At 37.5% G+C, this 27,965-nt stretch overlaps 3 protein-coding genes across 8 annotated transcripts in view; all 3 read left to right on the top strand.

Annotated features, from left to right (window-relative positions):
* Positions 1-27,965, top strand: part of Ae2 (anion exchange protein Ae2) — a 257,209-nt gene that overhangs the window by 98,874 nt on the left and 130,370 nt on the right. The window contains exon 1 of one of the 6 annotated variants that reach the window (XM_075307458.1): positions 19,182-19,205. The exons of the other annotated variants lie outside the window; for them this stretch is intronic. The gene's annotated coding sequence lies outside the window, so the exon portion shown is untranslated. Of the gene's footprint in view, positions 1-19,181; positions 19,206-27,965 lie in introns of those variants that run through there. 6 annotated transcript variants of the gene reach the window in all.
* LOC142236193 (uncharacterized) lies at positions 719-9,308 on the top strand. Its single transcript, XM_075307461.1, has 2 exons — positions 719-880; positions 7,669-9,308. The coding sequence occupies exon 2, from the start codon at positions 7,673-7,675 to the stop codon at positions 8,795-8,797; it is 1,125 nt and encodes a 374-aa protein (XP_075163576.1). The 5' UTR covers positions 719-880; positions 7,669-7,672; the 3' UTR covers positions 8,798-9,308.
* LOC142235688 (uncharacterized) lies at positions 2,283-7,625 on the top strand. Its single transcript, XM_075306947.1, has one exon. It carries the CDS (start codon positions 2,283-2,285, stop codon positions 7,623-7,625), a length of 5,343 nt encoding a protein of 1,780 aa, XP_075163062.1.

The following is a 27,965-nucleotide window of genomic DNA, read 5'->3' on the forward strand; positions in this document are numbered from 1 at the left end:
AAACTTTATACTAGAGAAACGCGTCTCCTATGCTAAGCAAAATTTGCATTCGTATTTTAAAGACATGAAATCTTTGACCTCACGACAATATATTTTTCAGTGTATGTATGGCATATATTTTCCAAATCAGTGATGTACGCAAATGAGGGGGAAGCGCTTCGACCCAAATCCTTGGGGGCGCAACAATTTCAAAATTGTAAATTAGGAAATTAATGCCGTGACTTTCGTCCTCTTTATTCCGCTGTACTTCTTTAAGCCCTTTTTATACCCTAAACCACATAATGGTCAGTGTATAACATAGTTGAGCGATTTCCTCTTTTTATACCTTAAACCACATAGTGGTCAGTGTTTAAGTTCAAATTCGTATGGTCAAATTTATTCGTTAGGTGGGGACTTAAAATATTGTAAAATGATAATTTCCCCCTCGTTAGAAAATGTACCCTAAGCTCTGGATGCAGCTCTGTGCTTTCAGCACAATTCGTTACATTTCTCTAACGAGTCGCGCCATTACCGTCTTGCGGCGTCTAACTTTTGTTATTATTCGTTTCTGGATTACGTCCGTCCAACGATTGTTTTGTTAAAAAAGGTAAATAATAATCTCCCAAAAATTCAATAAAATTACGTTTTATTGAAACATCATTGAAAAGAAAAACTAAATCCTTGTGTTTTTATTTATTTTATTTCTCGGTGCTACGCATTCATTGGTCCAATCGAGCCGGATACTTGCTTACAGCAATTAATAAAGGATTTTGTTTTGTCTTTTTTTCAAAGGAAAGTGCTCATCATTGTGAAGCAACAACAAAAAGCATCCACTTTGCAGCCATATTTGTGAAGGATTTATATTGAAAATTTATTTAAATAATTATTTATCAACACACAGGTGCGTATGTCAGTGTTTTATTAAAATAATTGAGCAAATCGCGAGTGTTTTAAATTTAAACCGCGGTCGTTTTACAACATTGATTCAATTATTTCGTTTTGCCGACGGCAAATTGCATTTCAAAAAACACACATTCGTTGCTACATACATACGTACGTTTCTTTTGTTTGTTTTATTTCGTTTTGCTAAAAGATATTCAAGTGAAAGAATAGTCAAAATAAAAAGTGAAAAAAATCTATTGTATATATTGGTGTTGTGTGGTGAATTTAAACGTTGACAATTGCTTATTTACTTCAAAACATTATTTGCAATTACGTTGCCTTTAACTTGAAGTAAATAAAACAATAACAAAATACACGCAGACTCCAAAGGCTCTGTTGGTCGTATTACTATTGTAAACAAACATCAATCGTCACTGCAGTCAACGTTTGAATTACATACCTACGTATGATCAGTGATACACACACGTATATACATACATATTTTTTTTTGAGCTGTGTTTCTTTGGTTTATTTGTTAACCCTCACGGGGCCGCGAGTCGTAAATATTTTGAAGAAAATTATAAAAATTTTTGAAATTGAATTTTTTGGGTTGTCGTGTTATATGACCCATTAGCGTTACGCGCATTAGTAAAAATTATCGGTTTGGTCACTGTGCACCCTACAGGCGGTCCGGTACGATCGTATAATTTTTATTTTATCATATATATTACGTATATATTTTTATTTCTATATTTTTTATTATTTGCGATTTTTAATTTTTTTTGGGGAGATTATTTGGCGTGGAAGTGTAGAGGTGTATTTTACAGTCCGTGCACCCTACATTTGGTCTTACAGACATTTTTTTTATAATTTCTTATAATTTGTTGAATTTTTTTGATCATCTGGTTTTCGTGTGTGAAGTTTTGATACAAATTGGCGGCAGTCAGTATTCTTCGGTACACTGAGCGTAATTTTCGTAAATTCATTCATACACTGAGAGAAATAGTTCGAAGATTTTAGTAGAATTTTGAGATTTTTTGAATTCAACTTGAATAATTTGCCTATATTTTGTACAAGGGGAAAATATTTTGTGATTCGGTACACTGAACGAAAATTAATTGTCTCTACACTGAGAGAAAAATAGTCCAATAGTTTACAAATTGTTTGAAATTTTTGATTTTAAGTTTTGAAGTGGTTGTTTTACGAACAATTGTTTACACTTCAAGAAATTTTGTGGTAATTTTGGTGCAGTGTGAGAATTTGATACACTGAAAGAAAAATTTTGTAAATTTTTGTTTTTGCATTTTTGGGCATTTTGTGCAAATTTATTGATTTTTCGGCCAGTTTTCGCTGTCGATAAGTGCGTGTTCACATACTTTACGAGTTTTTGTGAATTTTTGTGACGCTAAATTATTTTCAATATGCCAGTTAATACATTCGCGCGATTCATTAGAGCCGCTGATGCGGTTGTGAAGTTTGGGACACGGGTTAGCTCTTTGAAGGAGGAGAATTTAGATGTTTATTCTCTAAGGGCTCAGGTCGAAGAGGCGAAATCACTCTGGGAGAAAGTGAAAGAGAGGTATGAGGAGTGTTTAGACGATCTTCAGGAGGATTCAGATAAGGGAAAGGTAGAATCTGCTGACGGCAAGTATGAGGCAACTTATGATGCCTATATTCGTATTGTTTCCTCTATCGAAAGGAAGATAGACGGTCTAAAAGCCGTTCCTAGGGCGTCAACTCCTATACAGCAGGCCGATGTGGCGGATATTTCTGCTCGTTCTGGTAATGTGGATGTATCGGGAAATTCTCTTTTGTTAGGTGTTGACCATGGTGCGGTCCATAGTTTGGCTTTACCACCATGCGATATTGAGGTTTTCGATGGTGACTTTCAGTCTTGGCCAACATTTAGGGATTTGTTTACTGCTGTTTATGTAAAAAATTCCCGTCTGAGTGATATTGAGCGCTTGTGTCATTTGCTCAAAAAGACTAGTGGCGACGCCCGTGAAGTTGTAAGAAGATTTCCTCTCACTGATAGAAGTTTCGAGTTAGCTTGGAGGACGTTAAAGGAAACTTATGACAACTTGAGAATTTTAGTCAGCAATCAGTTGAAGCTTCTTTTTGACCTTCCGGTCTTAGACACCGAGACAAGTTCTGGGTTGAAGAACTTGCAGCGTGGTATAAATGCATGTATTTCGGCGATGGCTGTGAATAACGTTCCTACGAACGATTGGGATCCGATTTTGATATATTTGTGTGTGCAACGTCTACCGAAGATTAGTGTTACTTTGTGGGAACAGGGTATAAGTGATAAGTCTGCGTTGTCGTCTTGGGTGGACATGGATCGTTTTCTTACGGAAAGGATTCAGACACTCACGTGTCTGCGCGATTTGAAGGGTATCGATGCTTCGAGGAGAACTGATGGCAGGAAACTGCGAACGCATTTTACGAATGCAGCTCCGAAATCTTCGCCATCTAGGTCGCGTAATTCGCAATACACTTCTCATTCTTCTAGAGATTCCGTCGATAAGATGTGTGTTCTTTGTCCACGACAAAGCCATCATCTTCGTGTTTGTCCGAAATTTAGGAATCTTTCTGTGAATGATCGGTTGACTGCTGTGAAACGGTACCGCTGTTGTTTCAATTGTCTATCTCGTAGACATGACGTTAACAACTGTGCTACATCTCGCAGTTGTGAGAAGTGTCAAGGAAGGCATCATACTTTGCTTCATCGCGATTCTTCCCATTCTACGAATGTGGCGACTACGTCTTCGACGGTTTCGGCCGCTCGTCCTACGGATTCTAGCGGTTTGATTGACCCGCAGCCTTCCACTTCGTCTGGAATCGTGTCTGGCACTTCGGCCAGGCAAGTATTTCATGTTTCCCAGAACAGGTCGGTACTATTAGGGACGGCTATGGTGAACATCGTTCATCAGGGTATGACGTACCCAGCTCGGGCTCTTATTGACCCAGCATCGGAAGCCTCCTTTATTACCGAAAAAATGCAAAAGTTGCTTAGGATTTCGATAACGAGTGCGACGTCTTCGATATCGGGCGTGAATCAATCGGTTTCGATAACTTCTCGAGGTATTTGCCCTCTGAGTATAGGGTCACCCATAGATGGATCGGTCTTGGTAGAGGCGACTGCGTTGGTCCTGCCTAAGATTTCTGGGAATTTACCGTCTTTCCAAGTGAGTCGGAATTATATGTCACGTTTGCCAAATTTGCGTTTAGCTGATCCTAATCTGTTCGATAGTCGTCCGGTTGATCTATTGTTGGGGGCAGACGTGTATCCCAGAATTATATTACAGGGGGTTCAGTCTGGTATTTTAGGGTCGTTGATTGCTCAACAGACAGTCTTCGGCTGGCTCATTACTGGTTCAATTCCCACTTCTAATGTGACGGTTTTTTCAACGACTGTTGAATTTATGGAAGAAGATGGTCTTGACAAGACTCTTCTTCGGTTTTGGGAATTAGAGGACTTACCAAGACGGGCAATTTGTTCTCCCGCAGATACATTTTGTGAGGAAAATTTTAAGAATACCACATATAGGGATTCCGATGGAAGATACGTAGTGACTCTTCCGATAAAACCCGAATTAAAGGGACACGTCTTGCTTGGACATTCGCGGACAAGTTGTTTGAAGCAATTTATTCGTGGTGAGGCTTCGCTTTTACGAAAGCCTGAAACGAAATTAATGTATGACGGGGTGATTAAAGAATATTTGGACTTGCAACATATGAGACCAGTGTCGTCGACTTCTCCTGCAGATCAAACTGTGTGTTATTTGCCACACCACCCGGTAATCAATCCGGACAAATTGACGTCCAAACTTCGAGTTGTCTTTAATGCTTCGCATAAGACCTCAAATGGTAAAAGTCTGAACGACATTCTTTATGTGGGACCCACATTACAATTGGAATTGGTTCATTTGATTTTGAGGTGGAGATTTTTCAAATACGTTTTTAATTGCGACATCACACAGATGTACCGCCAAATTAGGGTAAATTCTGCCCATACTTCTCTGCAGCGAATTGTCTTTAGGGACTCCCCACAAAAAGATGTACAAGACTATGATCTGCAGACCGTGACATTTGGAGTGAATTGTGCTCCCTATTTAGCCATACGGACGTTATTGCAATTGGCCGATGACTCCGAAGATGAATATCCCCACGCGGCACATATTCTACGAAGGTGCATGTGCGTGGATGATGTTTTGACAGGGTACCATGACGTGGATACTGCTGTTGAATCTAGGGACCAATTGATTAGAGTACTATCATCGGCAAAGTTCGAACTGAGGAAGTGGACTTCTAATGAGCTAGCCATTTTAGAATCGCTTCCGGCTGACCATTTGGTTGACGCCAAATTACTGGAGTTTGTTGAGGCCAGTAGTTCGAAACCGTTGGGCATTAGGTGGAATGCGCAGTTAGACTTGTTTTATTTTGAGATGAAACCGATTGAGCAAAAATCTCGGTTTACGAAGAGAGAGGTTTTATCGGCTATAGCTAGGCTATTTGACCCTGTTGGCTGGCTGGGGCCAGTTATTATAGTGGCGAAGATAATTATGCAACAGGTTTGGTTGGATAAGATAGGATGGGACGAGTCTCTTCCGTTACAAACAGAGCGACAATGGCGAAAGTTTGTCGAGACCTATCAGGATGTGAATCACGTTCGTATTCCTCGATGGGTCAATTACTCCACAGACTGTGAGGTAGAATTACATGTTTTTTCCGACGCCTCGGAAAAAGCATACGCGGGGGTAGTATATGTTCGTGTGGTTACGCCGCAGGGACATATCTTCACCCATTTGCTATCTTGTAAGACTAAGGTAGCCCCCATCAAATCTATATCTTTGCCACGTTTGGGGCTTTGTGGGGCAGTTTTGGCCTCAGAACTTTACAAGTCTATAGCCAGGGAGTTAGATATTGAATTTCGACGTGTTTATTGTTGGACGGATTCTACGATCGTCCGCTCTTGGCTTCGAAAGACGCCATCTACGTGGTCTACTTTCGTTGCGAATCGCGTATGTAGGATTCAGGAGAATACTGGGGGACAGAATTGGTACCATGTTCGTTCTGAGGACAATCCGGCCGACTTGGGAAGTCGCGGAGTGTCGCCTGCAGAGTTGGCAGTTTCAACGCTTTGGTGGCATGGACCAGAGTGGCTCTACTCAGATAGTTCTCAGTGGGATATTAGTGATTTGACCCCTCTTGAGACTGACGTTGAGGTACGGGCGGTCAAGACTCACGCATCGTTTTTTACGAACTATGAGGACATTTTAGAGGGATTTTCTTCGTTAGATAGGGCTCTACGAGTCATCGCGTATATATTTAGGTTTTATCAAAGGACCCATTATTCACATGCTAGTCGAAATGTGTATGACGACACGACGTTGACGGCAACCGAATTAAAGGCAGTGAGATTACGTCTAGCTGTTCTTTCTCAAAGGGCTCATTATCCAGATGAGTACGGTTGTTTGATGGAAAAGAAACCGTTAGGTTCCAGGAGTTCGTTGTTGTCATTGAATCCATTCCTGGATGAGGAGGGGGTTATGAGGTTGAATGGTCGTTTGAGTAGGTGTCCTACCCTTTCGTATAGTGAGCGACATCCAATTATAGTGCCGTATAATAGTAGATTCGCTAGGTTACTGGTGAAATATGTTCACGACATATCTATTCACGGAGGAAACCAGTTGGTTCTACGTCTTATTCGGATTGAGTATTGGATTCCTCGTTTAACATCTTTGATTAGATCGACTATTAACCGGTGTAAACGGTGTCTGTTGGATAGGAAGAAGTCTTGTACGCAGATCATGGCGGCTCTCCCACCGGAGAGAACTGTACTTACCAGACCGTTTACTACGACTGGCGTTGATTTTGCGGGGCCTTTCGAAATTAAGTCATTTATAGGGCGCGCATGTAAGATAACAAAGGGTTATGTTTGCGTTTTTGTATGCTTTTCGACGAAGGCCATACACTTGGAAGCCACATCAGACTTGTCTACGACAACATTTCTGGCTGCCTTTCACAGATTTATATCTCGGCGTGGTTGTCCCAAGACCATTTTTTCGGATAATGGTACAAATTTTGTAGGCGCTTCACGCGAAATGGAAAAAGAATTGAGAAGTGTTCTTAAGGAGGGACGTGATAAGGTGTGTTCCGCATACCAGTTTCAGCAGCTTTCCTGGCAGTTTATCCCTGCCGGGGCGCCACATATGGGTGGTCTCTGGGAAGCTGCTGTCAAAAGCTTCAAGACGCATTTTAGGAAACATGCATCTGGATTCAAATATACATTTGAAGAGTTTTCGACTGTTCTTTCGAGAATTGAGGCTTGTTTAAATTCTAGGCCGTTGTGCCCGATGAGTGAAAGTTCTCAAGAGTTGGTGGCACTTACGCCTGGCCATTTTTTGGTAGGATCTCCGATCTTTGCGCCTCCTGAACAGTTAGAGGAGGAATCACCACTTCATTTGGTGCATCGATTTAGGAAAATGAAGGCGCTGTCGCAACAGTTCTGCTTACGGTGGAAAGATGAATATTTGAAAGGCTTACAGAAAAGGTATAAATGGAAATTTCCGCAGCGTGATATCGAAGTAGGGGACTTGGTAGTAATTCGTGATGAACAATTGCCTCCTACATCGTGGAAGTTAGGTCGTGTGGATGACGTCCACCCGGGATCTGACGGTCGCGTTAGAGTTGCTGACGTGAGAACGGCAAACGGTGTTGTAAGACGGCCGGTGGTAAAATTGGTCATACTGACCGAATAGTTTTCGATCGTTCATATAGTAAGCGTCATCTTTCTTTTCGCAGTACAATGGAAAATATGAGGGAAATTGTTAAGACTCTCCCTGACTACGAGGATGACGTCCCGATGTCCGATGAGGAAAAAGAGATTTTAGAAAATAATGTTGCACCGGTTCTTCGCGAGCCGTTACCAGCCATCGAGCAGGTCCCTGACGTCGGGATGACCCCAGTCGTCGCCTCTTCACAAGGGGTAGTACCGACGCAGAAAGTTGTCCCTCCGTCGGGGGCTGATACGGCTCCCGCTGACGTATCCGCAACCAACGTAGCCAAACCATCGTCATCCCCTACGGGGACTGCCCAAAAGAATTCAGGTGCGAATAAAAGAGTGCACTCGAATGTCTGTGTGTTGTGTAGGCGAAGTCACAATCTCAGGTCGTGTCGCAAATTTTTGAACATGCGTTTGGAGCAACGATTGCGCACTGTAGTGTTGCATCGGGTATGTTCAAACTGTCTGGGCAGGTCTCACATGCGATCGACCTGCAATAGTCGCGAGAGGTGCCGCGAATGTGGAGATAGCCACCATACGCTGCTACATTCATTTGACCAGCAACAACGTCCTTCCGCTCAAACCTTGTCGACGAGAAAGTCCAAGTCAAGTTCGTCCGTTAACTCGTCCGCGTACTGTATCACGAATACCGCTCCCATATCTGGTCCGATGTTGGTTCTACAACCAACCGTCACGCTTGGTCCCACTATAGTCCTCTTGCTTGTCTTGCCCGATCGTCGAATTCCTGTCCGAGCTGTCCTCGACCCGTGTGCGGGGTATAGTATGATTTGTAGTAGTTTAGCTCTCAGCCTACGGCTTGTCTCAGCGATGACGTCGCATGACGCATTTTGTCCGCTTGTTGCTGTCTCCCGACACAATGCAGAAAGTAAATTGGTTTTTTCTGCCCGGGTAACAGACCTGACCCGTGTTGTCACCCCATCGTCGTCGGCTCCAGATACGATACGGGAACATTTCGAGTGTCTCCAGCTGGCCGACCCAAGGTTTTACCGTCCTTCCGGGGTGGGGTTGGTTCTAGGGCCCGATGTCTACGCACGGGTTCTAAAGACACAAATATTTTCGAGTCCTGGATTCCCATTGGCGCAGCTAACGATGTTTGGCTGGATAGTGTCAGGTCAATGCCAACCATAAGTGTCGTAGGTCATCCTGGCCAATAACCCAGACACTTCAGACCCTCCGGGTCAACGGCTCTACGAGCATTTAGTTAAGAATTCATGAAGTTTGAAAAAATTTAAAGAACTAATAAAAAAAAAAATTGCTCAATTTGAAAATGATACTGACAACGCATTTTATATTTATTTTGATATCAATATATTGTACATATGTAATATTCTATGAATTAATGAATTTCAATTACAACATAGCTGGATGTTGCAAGGCGGGCGGAATGTTTAAGTTCAAATTCGTATGGTCAAATTTATTCGTTAGGTGGGGACTTAAAATATTGTAAAATGATAATTTCCCCCTCGTTAGAAAATGTACCCTAAGCTCTGGATGCAGCTCTGTGCTTTCAGCACAATTCGTTACATTTCTCTAACGAGTCGCGCCATTACCGTCTTGCGGCGTCTAACTTTTGTTATTATTCGTTTCTGGATTACGTCCGTCCAACGATTGTTTTGTAAAAGGTAAATTAATCTCCCAAAAAATTCAATAAAATTACGTTTTATTGAAACATTATTGAAAAGAAAAACTAAATCCTTGTGTTTTTATTTATTTTATTTCTCGGTGCTACGCATTCAGTCAGAGTATAATAACTAACAGAAATATTGGTTTTAGACCTCATAAAATATATACCGATCGACATACCGTCCGTCTATCCACACTGAAAAAAAGCATGCCCGGTTCCAAAGATTTTGTCTTTACTTTAAAAGTTGTGGTATTGATTCCGAGCTAAAGAAGCGGAGAATACAAGTAAGGATACTTTTAAGACACAAGTCTCTTTTAAATTTGGGTTTTGTGTTCTTGCTTTTAGGAAGCAAATTTTAGTTGTTCTTCATATGCCATCAAAGTCCTTTAAAAACGAGTTAACGACAACTTTATTTTCCAAATTCAGACTCGACTTCTAGTAGAAATTATGCTATTTTTCAAGCGAAAAATGTCTTTAAAATAAAGTGTTGAAAAACATGTCCTATATTTGAACGATTTTTTGCTTAGTCAAGATGCAAAAAGACAACACATTTAAAGACAATTTCATTAATTCTAAAGAATTTTTCTGAACTATTAAAGTCAAGTTGACCTTACCCCAAACAATTTTGCTTTCATGTTATGATACCCATTTTTAAGTCAAATCACTGGACAATATGACTTAATTGAAAAGCTCATCGACTTTTGGATAAGGAAAAAACTTTATATTAGAGAAATGCGTCTTCTATGCTAAGCAAAATTTGCATTCGTATTTTAAAGACATGAAATCTTTGACCTCACGACAAAAATTTTTTCAGTGCATGTATTTGTTGTTCGCAGGATTCCCGGTCGCAATTATTAACCGATTTGGACAAAAAAAATCAAAACTGTGAGTTATAAAAAGTTGAAGTAAAAGAAGTAAATAACAACTTTGGGAAAACATATTTTGTTAGTGCGCTTAAAGTTGTGCCTTTAGAACAACTTCCAATTGTTTTTGCTGGGTATTTAATTTGACTCCATATGGACTAATGCTCTCTTCCCATTGAAACTAGAAATTCCTACTTATTCTAAATTCTAATATGTGCAACGTTCAAATAAATACCGCGACCGCAAAATAATTTTTTGAAATTATTTTCACATTCCTATGTTCTTCAAAGCCTTTGTTTGTTCGTTTTTCTATCAAATGTATTTCAATAATTTGACATATACATATTTTTAAGACTATGTTGTCACAACATATTCTAAAATTGACGTGTTTTTGAGGAAAACTTTTATGTTTTTAACTTGATTTTTTTTTGTATGGAAAAAACGACTCGTTTTGAACTGCTTATGAAGGGAAAACATTTCAAACCCCAAAACATGCTTGGTGAGAACGACGTATAAGACAATGCTAAGACGTTTAAAGGGACCTTGCATCGTCAGGTGTTACTACGACCCGAGTAGTTCGACTGTAAATGACAGTCTTTAATAGGACTTTCTATCCAAACCATGGCGGATGTTAAATAAGATTTGGCCTTGTCGTACGAACGACCGTATATACTTATTTAATTTAAACAAAATGTAAATTGATGTAATTAATATTTCAATTAAAAACGTAAAGGTACCAATTTTCTCAACTGACTTTATATTTTAATTTCGCGTGTACAAAAATGGTGGATCTAATTAAATATGATCAGATCTCAAAATTGGCCACTTTGGATCTAACCAGATATGATGAGATATAATTAGATGTAATTAGATACAATCCCATATATGACAAGATCTAACATCAGATCTATCTGTATATATCTAAGGCATTAGATCTAGGCCAATTTTTCGATCTGATCAGATCTAATTCTATACACGGACGAAAAAGCCTGTTTTTCATATGTTTGGGTGTACAAATTATATGTTTGGAAATCAAATTTTTAAACACAATATTTTTAAGTGCAAGCATATATTGTTCATAAACTAGCATAACATGTTTGGGACATATATGTTAGAACATATTATGTTTGGGACATAACATGTTTTGTAAATATAATATGCTTGGATGCAAACATATATTAACCCTTTCGACCCTAAAGTTGCCTGTGGGCAACTTTTTGTGTTTTGAGACTCGCTGTCAGCGTTGTTTTTGTTTTTATTCATAAAACTGTAACGGTATCGAAAGCTACAAGTGTTTTCTTCAAGTTGGATGAAAAATCAGCTAATTTGGTTGTCAATTAGCAAAAAAAATTTCATTAATACGCACGTACCTCAAGAAAAAAATATTTGCGAATTTAAAAAGAGGTTTTTATACATGTGACTTTTTTCAAAAAAAAAAAAAAAAAATCAACTAAAATTTTGAAAGTTTTTATTAAATCTGTTGTAGTACATGTCGAATAAAATATTTATGGAAGTCAAATCTTAGAATTGCAAAAACACAACAGATGAGAAATTTTTAAAATCGAAAATTTGCCTGTGGGCAACTTTGGGCAATTGTGGTAGTAAAATTACATATTTTTGAACATAAGACCTGGAGAAAAAAGGTTTGAAAAACAATGATTTTTAACAAATTTTGAACTTCGATTGGGATGTCCCAGTGACGAGAAATGCGGCGATGATGTGGAAAACATATCTGCAGTGCAGGGGGAATTTGGAAGGAATCGTAAAGAGGGAGGAAGCCACTTCTTGGCAACATACTAGTGGGTTAGCACGAATATTGACGCTTTATAATACTTTGGTTTTTTTACACCACCAGTTAAATTGACATGGGTTAAAAACAAAAACAAGACATTTTCGTGAGTCACGTGTGATTCACGCGAAGCCGTGAATGAAATTTAAACGAAATCTCGTGAATATGCGTGAACGGAATTAAAGAAAAATGTGTGGCGCGTGAGCGTGAGTAAAAATCAAATTGTGTTCGTGATTTTTATCACGCTCCCGATAAAAATTTACTTTTACGATCCAACCCACCCTCACGATCCAACTCACGCTCAAGATAAAATTCACGTTAACGATAAAATTCACACTCACGGTAAAACAGACACAAAAAGTCACAATCACGAACAAATTTACGTTCACGATTAAATTCAAGCTCCCCGATTTTAATCACCCTTACTTATTTAATCACGCTTAAAATTTCAATAGGGTGAGTCACGAGAAATTTCGTGAATTACGAGAATTTTATTGAGCCACGAAAATTGTCGTGTTCCGAAAATATTCGTGAATCACGAGGTTTGTCGTGAAGTACGAAAATTGTCGTGAATCGTGCGAAAGCGTGAGGCATAAACGTTGTTCATGTGTGAGCGTGCGCGAGTATAACTTTTCATTTCGTGAATTGACGTGAGCGTGAATTCCTACCCACATGGCGTGCGTGAGTACAAATATTTCTTAGTGAATGTGTTTGAGCGTGAGTGAAATTCCACTCACGCGCGCACCTAAGTATATATTTACTGTAAAATAACAAAAAACTTAACAAAAATCCAATAAAACGTAATACGTCTATCATTACAAAACAAACTATTTTGTAGTCACAATTGCCCAAAGTTGCCCACAGGCAACATTCTCTACAGCCTAAACGAATGGGCGTGGCGACCCGAAATTTCGGCCAGACGCTTCTTAAATGACTTCAACAAGATTAAAAGTAAAAAAAAAACATTTTAGCGATACCTATAAAAATTCGGGGTCGAAAGGGTTAATTTAGAAATAGACTATAAACATATATGTGTTTAGAGAGAGACATAAAGTGTATGCTGGAAGTAAAATAATGAAAGTAACCAATTGGCACCTTAAAAATATATATACACAAATAAAATTTCATTAAAGATTGGAAAAATACTATGTGTGAATATAAACAAATATAAATTTGCAAATTTGTAGTAAACATATATATGTTGTGATATAAGACTTCGCAAAAAATTGTATATACTTAAGTAAAAATATTAAAATGAGTATTCGGAGAGAAAATACATTTGAAAAAAGAGCATGAGTTTTGTTTATCATTTTCGCATTACGGGCACAATTTTTTTTTTTTGTTTCGTCAAAACACATCGAAACGTAAGTCGAGTAAGTCAAAATATTCAAACAAAGGTAATTAAAGGGATCTTCATAAAAACTAACGAAAGGGCACAAAGATTGTGTCTCTACTTTAACAATTTTGGTATTGATTCCGAGCCCATGAAACGGAGAATTCAAGTAAGGATACTTTTGAGACACAATTCTGTTTTAAATGTGGGTTTTGGGTGTTTGACTCTATAAAGCAAATTTTACTTTTTCGCTTTTTAAGATTTTTTCATATGCTATAAAAAGCCCGTTAAAAACAAGACTTCCAGTAGAAATTATGCTACGTTTCAAGTAAAAACGTGTTTAAAATAAAGTGTTGAAAAAGATGTCCTATTTTTTACGATTTTTGCTTTGTAGTCAAGATGCAACAAATTTAAAGACAATTTCATTGATTTTAAAGAATTTTTCTGAATTATTAACCCTTATACTACGTTGGGGTAATTTGATGACCCAAATCGTATTTTTCAACACCGCATATCTTACTGTTCGAATATAATTAACAATTTCTCAGTGCATTAATTGGTAACATGTTGTGTTGCCCGAACTGATTATAACTTGGAGAATAAAAGATCTTATAAATTGCACATATCAAATGTAAAAAGTGAACTGAAACGAAACCCTAAAAGTTTTTATGGATTTATTAATTCCAAACGCAGTGTTAGAACTTTTCCTAAGTCACTTAAATTTGGAGCTGTTGTCGCAGATGATGATGCTGGAATTACTAATTTATTTGCAGACTTTTTTGAATCAACTTATTCAACTAAGCCCTATGATGAATGTAATTCATATCCTTACCCAATACCTCAATCCTGTCGTATCAATATACAATTACTGAATATCAATACTGTTTTTGAAAATTTGCGAAGCCTTAAAAACGACAATATTCCAGGTCCAGATGGTATTCCTGCTTGTATCTTGAAACAATGTGCTGATTATCTTTCTCTTCCTTTATGCGAATTATTCAACAAATCGCTTAGTTCAGGAATTTTCCCGCCATTATGGAAACAATCCTTTATTACACCGTTATTTAAATCTGGTAGAAAGATGGATATTTGTAATTATAGAGGTATAGCTAAACTGAACGCTATTCCGAAACTTTTTGAGAAGATTGTGACTGAATCTCTATGTTTTCAAGTATCACCAATTTTGTCTAACTGTCAACATGGCTTTAGAAAATCTAGATCAACTGTGACTAACCTAATGGAGTTTACTTCATTTATAAATGATGGATTCAAAGAACGCAAACAAACTGATGTTGTTTATACTGACTTTAGTAAAGCATTTGATAAGGTGAATCACAAGCTTTTACTACGGAAATTGGAGTTTATGGGTTTCAGTGATATGTTTTTAAAATGGCTTCGCTCTTACTTGACTGGTAGAACACAGAAAGTTAAATTTCGTGATACGCTTTCTAGAGACATTGCTGTATATTCAGGAGTGCCGCAGGGAAGTCACATTGGACCGATTCTTTTCAACCTGTTTATAAATGATTTACCAGAATCAATATTTCGGTGCAACGTTTTAATGTACGCAGATGATGTTAAAATTTTTCATTCTTTTAACGATCATACTGGTCAAACTATTTTACAAGAAGATCTAGACAGATTATTTTAGTGGTGCAAGGTGAATCTGATGGAGCTGAACATATCGAAATGTAAACATATGTCATTTTTCAGAATAAAACTGTTGCACTCATGCTATGTCTTGAACGATCGTGAACTTGAATCTGTTAATTCTATACTAGACCTTGGAGTCACACTGGACCCACGATTGGATTTTCGACGACATATCTTCTTAACCATTAACAAATCATATGGAACTCTTGGCTTCATCAAAAGGTGGAGCAAGGAGTTCTCTGATCCGGTTGTAACAAAACTGTTATATATTTCGTTTGTGCGCTGTATACTTGAATATGCATCTGTAATTTGGGATCCTGTTTATGCGATACACTCCAATTCAATAGAATCGGTTCAAAAACAATTTCTTTTGTTCTGTCTTCGCAGATATGGGTGGAATTCTAGTAACCTTCCCAGTTATGAATACAGGCTGAATATAATCAAACTCCCAACTTTAAAGAGTCGCCGTACAATGCTAAATATTAGCTTCTTATCTAATGTTATTCACGGACGAACGAATTGTGTCTATATTTTGAATCGGATCCTTGTGAATGTTCCTCTGAGGCCGTCACGAAACTACCAGCTGCTCAAAATCCCTTGTTCTAGGTCAAACTATGAGAATAATAACCCAATACTTCGTCTGTTCTCCCAATTCAATAAGTATTTCTTCTTACTGGACCTATCTGAAGATCATACTACACTTACGCGTAAAATAATACTATTTTTAAATGCATAATGTTATTTGTAAATATGTATTTATAGAATTAGTCTGTAAGGATTATTTAATCTATAGACTTAATAAATAAAAAAAAAACATATGCTGAATGCATGCTGAATAATAAGAACTTTTAATTATAAACCAAAAGTAAGAAATTTGGTGATGAAAAATACGACCTAATACCCAACGTAGTATAAGGGTTAAAGTCAAGTTGACCTTAGTCCAAAAATTTTTTCTTTCATGTTATGATACCCATTTTCAAATCAAATCACTTAATTATAAAGACAACACGACTCCATTGAAAAGTTTATCGACTTTTGAACGTAGAAAAAAACTTTATATTAGAGAAACTTTATATTAGAGAAATGCGTCTTCTAAGCTAAGCAAAATGTGTATTCTTATTTTAAGGACATGAAATCTTTGGTCTCACGACAATATTTTTTCAGTGTACTCTTTTTATTATACCCTCCACCATAGGATGGGGGGGTATATTAACTTTGTCATTCCGTTTGTAACACATCGAAATATTGCTCTAAGACCCCATAAAGTATATATATTCTGGTCGTGGTAAAATTCTGAGTCGATTTGAGCATGTCCGTCCGTCCGTCTGTTGAAATCACGCTAACTTCCGAACGAAACAAGCTATCGACTTGAAACTTGGCACAAGTAGTTGTTATTGATGTAGGTCGGATGGTATTGCACATGGGTCATATCGGACCACTTTTACGTATAGCCCCCATATAAACCGACCCCCAGATTTGGCTTGAAGAGCCTCTTGGAGCAGCAAAATTCATCCGATTCGCCTGAAATTTGGTGTGTGGTGTTAGTATATGGTCTCTAACAACCATGCAAAAATTGGTCCATATCGGTCCATAATTATATATAGCCCCCATATAAAACGATTCCCAGATTTGACCTCCGGAGCCTCTTAGAGGAGCAAAATTCATCCGATTCGCCTGAAATTTGGTGTGTGGTGTTAGTATATGGTCTCTAACAATCATGCAAAAATTGGTCCGTATCGGTCCATAATTATATATAGCCCCCATATAAAACGATTCCCAGATTTGACCTACGGAGCCTCTTAGAGGAGCAAAATTCATCCGATTCGGTTGAAATTGCGCTAGTATAACAGGTTGGCTGATAAGTCCCCGGTCTGGCACATAGATGGCTTCGCTAGTATTAAATGCATATTATTTTTATATAGTCCAACCTTCAAATGATTTGACGTCTGTAAGTCAATTAGTTTGTAAGATAGAGCGTCTTTTGTGAAGCAACTTTTGTTATTGTGAAAAAAATTGAAAAAAAGGAATTTCGCGTTTTGAAAAATACTGTTTTCTGAATGGAAAAAAATACCAGACTCTGCGTTAACTCGTAATACACCCGAGTTTTTGCGTCGATATGTGACAATGGATGAAACATGGCTCCATCACTACACTGCTGAGTCCAATCGACAGTCGGCTGAGTGGACAGCGACCGGTAAACCGTTTCCGAAGCGTGGAAAGACTCAAAATTCCGCTGGCAAATTAATGTAGAAAATTTTGTCAAAATTTTATTTCTTTAGAAAATTTTATCAAAATTTTATTTCATAGATAATTTTGTCAAAACTTTATTTCTATAAAAAATTTTGTTAAAATTTTATTTCTACAGAAAATTTCGCCAAAATTTTATTTCTATAGAAAATTAAGCCAAAATTTTATTTCTATAGAAAATTATGTCAACATTTTATTTCTATAGAAAATTTTGTCGAACTGAATTATGTATGACTTAAATCGGCCTTTTTTTGCTTAATATATCCCCTGTATGGACTAACTAACAATTTAGAAGACTGTGTTAAGGATTTTTTTTAAAAAACCTTTCCATAGGCAAGTGTTACCGCAACCCAAGTAATTCGATTATGGATGACAGTCTTTAGTAGAAGTTTCTACGCAGTCCATGGTGGAGGGTACATACGATTCGGCCTGGCCGAACTTACGGCCGTATATACTTGTTAGAGTTGTGGCAGTAAAATGAAAACATTGGGAAACAGTGAAAAATTAAACAGTAAGATCTATAAAAAGGAGTTGACGGATACTTTCGAAAATAAAAGCGGACATTGAGTTCGAGTTTTGCCAATAAAATTATTTCTCATTTTAGCGGCAAAACTCGAATCGGTAAAACCAGAATAACATTATAACTTTTTTCGGCAAATTGTATTCTAACTTGGGATCGAACCCAGGACCATTGGCATGCAAGGCGGACGTACCAACCACTGATCCACGTGGCCAACAAATGTATGTTTAACAATGTTATGTTGTTAAACAATGTTATGTTTGCATCAGCTCGTGGGCGCCGCATACTATGCTATATAAATATAACTTAAGAAGACAACATTATTGAATTTGGATGGAAAAAGACATAATGTTTGGAACTTAGACTACCCAAACATATTATATTGTTTAGACAAATATGCTTTCAAACATATTATATATGGGAAGAAATCAAATATATAAATGTTTGGATAATACCCAAAAATGTATGAGCTTGAAGCAAAATGTGTTTGGGAGTATATGTTACAGAAGCGATTTTTTTTTGAGGGTGTAGCAAGTAGATATTATCATGTCTTACCAATTTTCGGATCTGCTTAGATCTGATCAGATCTACCAATTTTTACTCAGGTTGATTAAAAATTGAATTGTATCAGTTAAGTTTTTAGTCGATTAGCAACTTCAAACGTCTATTTTGGTGACATTGTTTTCTATGTAGTTTCTTAAGTTTTAGACGAAATATTTCTATTGTTTGTGGCCCACTGTGCAAAAGGTTTGACTTCGTTAGATCCAAAACAACCGACAGATTGAGTGAAAGGCTATTCAAATAATATTTTTGCTACTCTTTCAATTTGCATCGTTCGCAAGAGTTTCCAGTTACGTTTTACTCCTGCCAAACTAAACATAACTCGCGTATATCGAATATTGCAGAGTGCGGGTGGTGCGTTACTTTAAAGGTGATTATATGAAGGGCTTTTTATGTATAGCACACGACCACTAGATATCATTTCGGTTTGTTTATAATGCTAAGTTGTCAATGTTGTTGCTGTACTTTTATATTGTCTCGATATCAGAAGCAGCGCTTCTGATTTGGACACTCTGCTCCGTTGATGACGTCCGCCAGTCGTTTGATTTAGTCCGGGTCGTGTGTGTATTTCGGCATTGATGGTGCATAAATCGCCGTGAGTTCTTTAGCAACAGGTTCATATCGATTTTAACATTCGTGCGGATATAATCGATATTTTTCTCTTCATATCGCCATAAAGTTTCGGTCGTTGTTAATCGTCGGTCTTTTTGTTTGTGTGTTTACCTTACGTGTCCTCAAAACTAACCTTTGTCTCCACCTCCTGGAAATCGTATTGACAAGTGTAAAGAGTAGTATATTTCACGTGTTATTGAGTGTTTTAGTCCATTTATTCGTCCATTCAACCAAGTGAAGATACTGTATTAATCAAAGGCAATAGAAAACAAATCAACAATACAGTGGCTAAATAAAAAAATGCAATAAAAAATTCATCGAAGTAAACTGAATGGTAAAATGTTTTCAGCATTAAACAAATAAAATAACAATATAAAAATCACAATACGCTAAAATTGAAGAGCGCCAATTAAACGGTTGTCTGAGTTATAAAGTGATATGCGGAAGGATGATATTCGACCCATTGGAGGGAAATTCTATTGTAACCTCCCTGCCACCATTCACCGGAAAAGCGCCGTCACTATTGAGATGTGTTGTCAGGTTGAGGGTTTGGAAGGATTTGTAGGGGCTACATTTAGTTGGGGTTAAAATAGCTAGTACCTTATAAAGTGGAATAATTAATAATGAATATGGAAACAAACGTATGCGGGAGGTCAACGCTACCCAGAAAAATAAGCGTTGCCACACAACGAGTGAGAATGTTCTTTTATCTACAACCGTTGCACTGAATCCATCCCAGCAAAAAAAATTAGTTTGGATCCCTAATTGTGATCAAAACTTGGATCATCTCCAATAAATTTTACATGGGCTTGTAATAGGACGGAAGTACTTAATTTTCGGATCCTTTGCATTGCTTTAGCAGTTGTGCCTTGGAATAAAGAAATTTAAAAAAGTAAAAACAATATGTTATTTTGTTATACTTTCATTTTCTTATTATCTAATTTCTACAATTTGAAAATTTTTTTCCTCCACCGGGGGTTGAACCTGGCCACTAACGCCCTTAAACACAAAGCGTCGAAATGTCAATTCCAATGTTTGTGATATGATTGTAATATGACTCCAAGGCATAACATTCTAACTGCCAATATCTGGAAACGGGATTCGATTTGTGGGGTTAATGCGAAAAAGATTCCGACGTTTTTTTTTTTGCCCCATATAAGTTGCGGTCACTCTACTCTTCAACTATGAAATGCTACATAAATTGTCTACAGAAATAACATTTTGACAAAAGTCTCTACGGAAATAAAACTCTGACAAAATATTCTATAGAAATAAAATTTTGAGAAAAATTTCTATAGAAATATAATATTTTGACAAAATTTTCTATGGCAATAACATTTCGGTAGATTATTCTTGACTCTTAGAGACTCCACAGGCCACATCTGGGGATCGATTTATATGGGGGCTATATATAATTATGGACCGATTTGGACCACTTTTGCATGGTTGTTAGATACCATATATCAATATGCTGTTCCAAATTTCAGCCGGATCGAATGAAATTTGCTTCGCTTTGAGGCTCCGCAAGCCAAATTTGGGGATCGGTTTGTATGGGGGCTACATATAACAGGTTGACAAGTCCCCGGTCTAACAAAGAAAAACACATTTTTTTTTCAAAATTCGTTTTTATACCCTCCATCATAGGATGGGGGTATATTAACTTTGTCATTCCGTTTGTAACACATCGAAATATTGCTCTAAGACCCCACAAAGTATATATATTCTGGGTCGTGGTGAAATTCTGAGTCGATCTAAGCATGTCCGTCCGTCCGTCCGTCCGTCCGTCCGTCCGTCCGTCTGTTGAAATCACGCTAACTTCCGAACGAAACAAGATATCGACTTGAAACTTGGCACAAGTAGTTGTTATCGATGTAGGTCGGATGGTATTGAAAATGGGCCATATCGGTCCACTTTTACGTATAGCCCCCATATAAAGGGACCCTCAGATTTGGTTTGTGGAGCCTCTAACAGAAGCATGTTTCATCCGATCCGGCTGAAATTTGGTACATGGTGTTGGTATATGGTCTGTAACAACCATGCAAAAATTGGTCGACATCGGTCGATAATTATATATAGCCCCCATATAAACCGATCCCCAGATTTGGCTTGTGGAGCCTCTAAGAGAAGCATATTTAATCCGATCCGGCTGAAATTTGGTACATGGTGTTAGTATATGGTCTCTAACAATCATGCAAAAATTGGTCGACATCGGTCCATAATTATATATAGCCCCCATATAAACCGATCCCCAGATTTGGCTTGCGGAGCCTCAAAGAGAAGCAAATTTCATCCGATCCGGCTGAAATTTGGTACATGATGTTGGTATATGGTCTCTAACAACCATGCAAAAATTGGTCCACATCGGTCCATAATTATATATAGCCCCCATATAAACCGATCCCCAGATTTGGTTTGTGGAGCCTCTAAGAGAAGCATATTTCATCCGATCCGGCTGAAATTTGGTACATGGTGTTGGTATGTGGTCTCTAGCAATCGTGCAAAAATTGGTCCACATCGGTCCATAATTATATATAGCGCACATATAAACCGATCCCCAGATTTGGGTTGCGGAGCCTCTAAGAGAAGCAACTTTCATCCGATCCGGCTGGAATTTGGTACATGGTATTGGTATATGGTCTCTAGCAACCGTGCAAAAATTGGTCCATATCGGTCCATCATTATATATAGCCCCCATATAAAACGTTCTCCAGATTTAACCTCCGGAGCCTCTTGGAGGAGCAAAATTCATCCGATCCGGTTCAAATTAGGAACGTGGTGTTAGTATATGGTCGCTAACAACCATACCAAAATTGGTCCAATCACACAAAAATTGGTCCATATCGGTTCATAATCATGGTTGCCACTAGAGCCAAAAATAATCTACCAAAATTTTATTTCTATAGAAAATTTTGTCAAAATTTTATTTCTAGAGAAAATTTTGTTAAAATTTTATTCGGTTCATAATAAAATTTTCATCATTGTCAAAATTTTATTTCTATAGAAAATTTTGTTCAAATTTTATTCGGTTCATAATCATGGTTGCCACTCGAGCCAAAAATAATCTACCAAGATTTTATTTCTATAGAAAATTTTGTCGAAAGTTTATTTCTATAGAAAATTTTGTTAAAATTTTATTTCTGCAGACATTTTTGTCAACATTTTCTTTCTATAGAAAATTTTGTGAAAATGTTTATTTCTATAGAAAATTTTGTGAAAATTTTATTTCTATAGAAAATTTTGTTAAAATTTTATTTCTGTAGAAAATTTTGTCAAAATTTTATGTCTACTTTGTCAAACTGAATTATATACGTATTGGATCGATCTTTTTTGATTTAATATATACCACGTATGTACTTACATACAATTTAGAAGATGGTGTTAGGAGGTTTTAAGATACCTTGCCATCGGCAAGTGTTACCGCAACTTAAGTAATTCGATTGTGGGTGGCAGGGTTTAGAAGAAGTTTCTACGCAATCCATGATGGAGGGTACATAAGCTTCGGCCTGGCCGAACTTACGGCCGTATATACTTGTTATTATTCAACATAGTTCCCTTCAAGAGCGATACAACGATTATAACGACCTTTAAATTTTTTGATACCATTTTGGTAGTACTCCTTCGGTTTTGCCTCAAAATAGGCCTCAGTTTCGGCGATCACCTCTTCATTGCAGCCAAATTTTTTCCCTGCGAGCATCCTTTTGAGGTGTGAGAACAAGAAAAAGTCGCTGGGGGCCAGATCTGGAGAATACGGTGGGTGGGAAAGCAATTCGAAGCCCAATTCATGAATTTTTGTCATCGTTCTCAATGACTTGTGGCACGATGTGTTGTCTTAGTGGAACAAAATTTTTTTCTTCTTCATATCGGACCGTTTTGCCGCGATTTCGACTTTCAAACGCGCCAATAACGCCATATATAGTCACTGTTGATGGTTTTTCCCTTCTCTCCACGCTTCGGAGACGGTTCACCGGTCGCTGTCCACTCAGCCGACTGTCGATTGGACTCAGGAGTGTAGTGATGGAGCCATGTTTCATCCATTGTCACATATCGACGGAAAAACTCGAGTGTATTAGGAGTTAACAGCTGCAAACTCCGCTCAGAATCATCAACACGTTGTTGTTTTTAGTCAAATGTGAGCTCGCGCGGCACCAATTTTGCACAGAGTTTCCGCATATCCAAATATTGATGAATGATATGACCAACACCTTCCTTTGATATCTTTAAGGCCTCTGCTATCTCGATCAACTTCATTTTACGATCGTTCAAAATCATTTTGTGGATTTTTTTGATGTTTTCGTCGGTAACCACCTCTTTCGGGCGTCCACTGCGTTCACCGTCCTCCGTGCTCATTTCACCACGGTTGAATTTTGCATACCAATCAATTATTGTTGATTTCCCTGGGGCAGAGTCTGGAAACTCATTATCAAGCCAAGTTTTTGCTTCCACCGTATTGTTTCACTTCAGAAAAGAGTATTTTATCAAAACACGAAATTCCTTTTTTCCATTTTTTTCACAATAACAAAAGTTGCTTCACAAAAGACGCTCTATCTCACAAACTAATTGACTTACAGACGTCAAATTTTGACACGAATCATTTGAAGGTTGATACTATATAAAAATAATATGCATTTAATACTAGCGACGCCATCTATGTGTCAGACCGGGGACGTATCAGCCAACCTGTTAGGTTAGGTTAGGTTAGGTGGCAGCCCGATGTATCAAGCTCACTTAGACTATTCAGCCCATTGTGATACCACATTGGTGAACTTCTCTCTTATCACTGAGTGCTGCCCGATTCCATGTTAAGCTCAATGACAAGGGACCTCCTTTTGATAGCCGAGTCCGAACGGCGTTCCACATTGCAGTGAAACCACTTAGAGAAGCTTTGAAACCCTCAGAAATGTCACCAGCATTACTGAGGTGGGGTAATCCACCGCTGAAAAACTTTTTGGTGTTCGGTCGAAGCAGGAATCGAACCCACGACCTTGTGAATGCAAGGCGGGCATGCTAACCATTGCACCACGGTGGCTCCCGACCTGTTACTTGCTATTATTATTGAAAATGCCCCCACGAGCAATGAAACTAAAGCATACCCATTTCCAAAGATTTTGTCTTTACACTAATGATTTTGGTATTGATTCCGAGGCAAAGAGGCGGAGAATTGAAGTAAGGATAACTTTAAGACACAATTCTATTTTAAATTTGTGTTTTGCGTACTTCATTCTAGGAAACTAATTTTAAATTATTCGTTCTTTCAGCTTTTTTCTTCATGTACCCTCATAGTCCCTAAATAACGTGTTAACGGGAACTTAAGTTTCCAAATTCAGACTCGACTTCAAGTAGAAATTGTGCTAATTTTTAAGTGAAACCCTCTTTAAAGTAGAGTATTGAAAAACATCTCATATTTTTGAAGAAATTGTCATTGTGTTACAACCAAATAAACTTTTCATTAAAAGAACGAAATATTACATTCAATTTGTTCTTGATAGTTGTATGTAAAACTTTCCTACATTTTACAAACAGTTTCTTATTTTACATGATACAGTTTCGTACTTTTATTGAAAAACTTGTGTACTTTTTATGAAAAACTTTTGTACTTTTTGTGAAAAATTTTCTAACTTAAAAAAATAGGGTGCAAAGTACATTTGCTAGTAGTAACAAGTTTGAAAAATATCATCACTACTTTACATTTTAGGTTTTTGAATAATTTTTAGTTTGGTTGCTTCACTTTTATTCATAGCATGTTGTCACCTAAATAAGAAGTAGCAAAATGCTGCTTCTCATTTTTTGAGTGTATTCATTTTAATTTTTTTAAAATTTAAAAATTAAAAGGAATACACTCAAGCACATTCACTAGCGTAGCTAGAGAATTTTCCTAGGGGGGGCTATAGCCCCTCCTAGCTAAAAATTTATAGGTTCTATTAATGTTTTATTTCATAAAAATGAATAAAAAATTAGACATTAAAATAACTCGATAATTAATTTATAATAAAGCAACTAAAAGTAGTTCCACACTTTTCCCAGCAAAAAATTGCGAGATGTTCTAAAGGCACAACTTTAAAAGCACTTCCATAAATGTCTTCACAAAGAACCCAGCAAAAAAAATTGGGAAAATCTTCCAAAGGCATAACTTTAAAAGCACTTCCAGAAGATGCACTCCAAATGCTGTTTTTTATTTTAACTACCCAGCAAGTTCTTTACTTCAATTTTTTATAACTTAGTTTTTTCATACTTTTAAAGGGTAATTTTAATTTTTTTTTGTTTCAAATAGGTTCGTTTAGGTTAGGTTAGGTTAGTTTAGGTTAGGCGGCAGCCCGATGTATCAGGCTCACTTAGACTATTCAGTCCATTGTGATACCACATTGATGAACTTCTCTCTTATCACTGAGTGCTGCCCGATTGCTTGTTAAGCTCAATGACAAGGGACCTCCTTTTTATAGCCGAATCCGGCGTTCCACATTGCAGTGAAACCACTTAGAGAAGTTTTGAAACCCTCATAAATGTCACCAGCATTACTGAGGTGGGATAATCCACCGCTGAAAAACTTTTTGGTGTTCGGTCGAAGCAGGAGTCGAACCCACGACCTTGTGTATGCAAGGCGGGCATGCTAACCATTGCACCACGGTGGCTCCCTTCAAATAGGTTAAAAGCAGAGTAAGAATTCATAAAATGGTACAAATCATTTAAATTTGGCGAAAAAAGTGCTAAATCCAATCTGAAAAAATTGTGAATTTTTGAAAATATTTGAGGTCAAACGTTTCCGGCAAGCGTTAGAATCCATTAAAAATGATAAAAAATTATAAAAATTAGTTATTTGACAAAATATCACAGAATTTTTTAATTTACATCCAAAATATTGAATTCGGATCACACCTAAAGAAGTGATGCAAATTCAGTGCAACGGCTGTTGAAATGGAGGACTTCCGTCCTATGACAAGCCCATGTTAAATTCATCGCTTCTGCGTCAATTTTGCACCACTTCCGGATCCATTTAATTTTGTATGAAAAACTACAGATGATCAAAAACGCATAAGAATGAATATTTCTCAAGTTTGACTTTTTAAAATCTCTGTAATTTTTTTGTGTATGAATATAAGTAAATACTTCAAAAGCAAAAGTTTCATATTTTGTTAAGATCATTCTAACGGTTATCAGAAATGGGCACCATAGGGGTATACGAAGCGAAATAAAAAAAATAAAAATCAAATTTGACGTCGGAACAACGATATGTGTTTCTTTTCGATCGGACTTCAAATGACGACACAGCACAATAAACTGTATTTCGGGGGATCGGGGGGTTTATATGAGTGCTATATATAATTATGGACCGATGTGAACCAAAATTTGCCTGGTTGTTAGAGACCATATACTAACACCATGTACCAAATTTCAGCCGGATCAAATGAAATTTGTTTCTTTTAGAGGCTCCGCAAGCCAAATCGGGGGATCGGTTTATATGGGGTCTATATATAATTATTAACCGATTTGTACGAATTTTGCATGATTGTGAGAGACCATATACTATGTTCCAAATTTCAGCCAGATCGGATGATTTGGACCAATTTTTGAAATTTCAACCGGATCGGATGAAAGAGGCTCCGCCAGCCAAATCTGAGCGTCGGGGGCTATACGTGAAAGTGGTCCGATATGGCCCATTTGCAATACCATCCGACCTACATCAATAACAGCTACTTGTGCCAAGTTTAAAGTCGATAGCTTGTTTCGTTCGGAAGTTAGCGTGATTTCAACAGACGGATGGACATGCTTAGATCGACTCTGAATTTCACCACGACGCAGAATATATATACTTTATGGGGTCTTAGAGCAATATTTCGATGTGTTACAAACGGAATGACAAGGTTAATATATCCCCCATCCTATGGTGGAGGGTATAAAAATTAACTAAAAACAAAAACGAAAATCATTGGCGCCAAATCATGGTCATTATACCCTTCACCACTACTGTGGTACAGGGTATAATAAGTTTGTGCATTTGTATGTAACGCCAAGAAGGAGTAATCATAGACCAACCTTTTAGTATACGGATCGGCTTAGAATTAAATTCTGAGACGATTTAGCGATGTCCGTCTGTCTGTCTGTCTGTCCGTCTGTCTGTCTGTTGATGTATTTTTGTGTGCAAAGTACAGCTCGCAGTTTTAGTCCGATTGTCCTAAACTTTGTCATAGGGTCCTATTTCGGCTCAAAGACGATCCCTATTGATTTTGGAAAAAAATCGGTTCAGATTTAGATATAGCTGCCATATATATTTTTCACCGATCTGGTCATAATTGGCGTGTATATCAACCGATCATCCTCAAGTTCCGTACATCCGAATATTTTATGGGTCTCGAAAAACTTGCATAATATCAGCCAAATCGGTTCAGATTTAGATATAGCTCCCATATATAGCTTTCGCCCGATTGACACTCATATGACCACAGAGGCCAATTTTTAACTCCGATTTAGTTGAAATTTTGCACAGGGAGTAGAATTAGCATTGCAACTATGCGTGCCAAATTTGGTTGAAATCGGTTCAGATTTGGATATATCTCCCATATATAGCTTCCGCACGATTTACACTCATATTACCACAGAGGCAAATTTTTAACTCCGATTTAGTTGAAATTTTGCACAGGGAGTAGAATTAGCAATTTAACTACGCGTGCCAAATTTGGGTGAAATCGGTTCAGATTTGGATATATCTCCCATATATAGCTTTCGCCCGATTTACACTCATATGACAACAGAGGTCAATTTTTTGCTCCGATTTAGTTGAAATTTTGCACAGGGAGTAGAATTAGCATTGTAGCTATGCGTGCCAAATTTGGTTGAAATCGGATCAGATTTAGATATATCTCCCATATATAGCTTTCGCCCGATTTACACTCATATGACCACAGAGGCCAATTTTTAACTCCGATTTAGTTGAAATTTTGCACAGAGAGTAGAATTAGCATTGTTGCTATGCGTGCCAAATTTGGTTGAAATCGGTTCAGATTTAGATATAGCTCCCATATATATGTTTTTCTGATTTCGACAAAATGGTCAAAATACCAACAATTTCCTTGTAAAATCGCCACTGCTTAGTCGAAAAGTT

This window comes from Haematobia irritans, chromosome 4 (genome assembly GCF_050003625.1).
Source record: "Haematobia irritans isolate KBUSLIRL chromosome 4, ASM5000362v1, whole genome shotgun sequence".
In the NCBI taxonomy this organism is placed as follows: Eukaryota; Metazoa; Arthropoda; class Insecta; order Diptera; family Muscidae; genus Haematobia; species Haematobia irritans.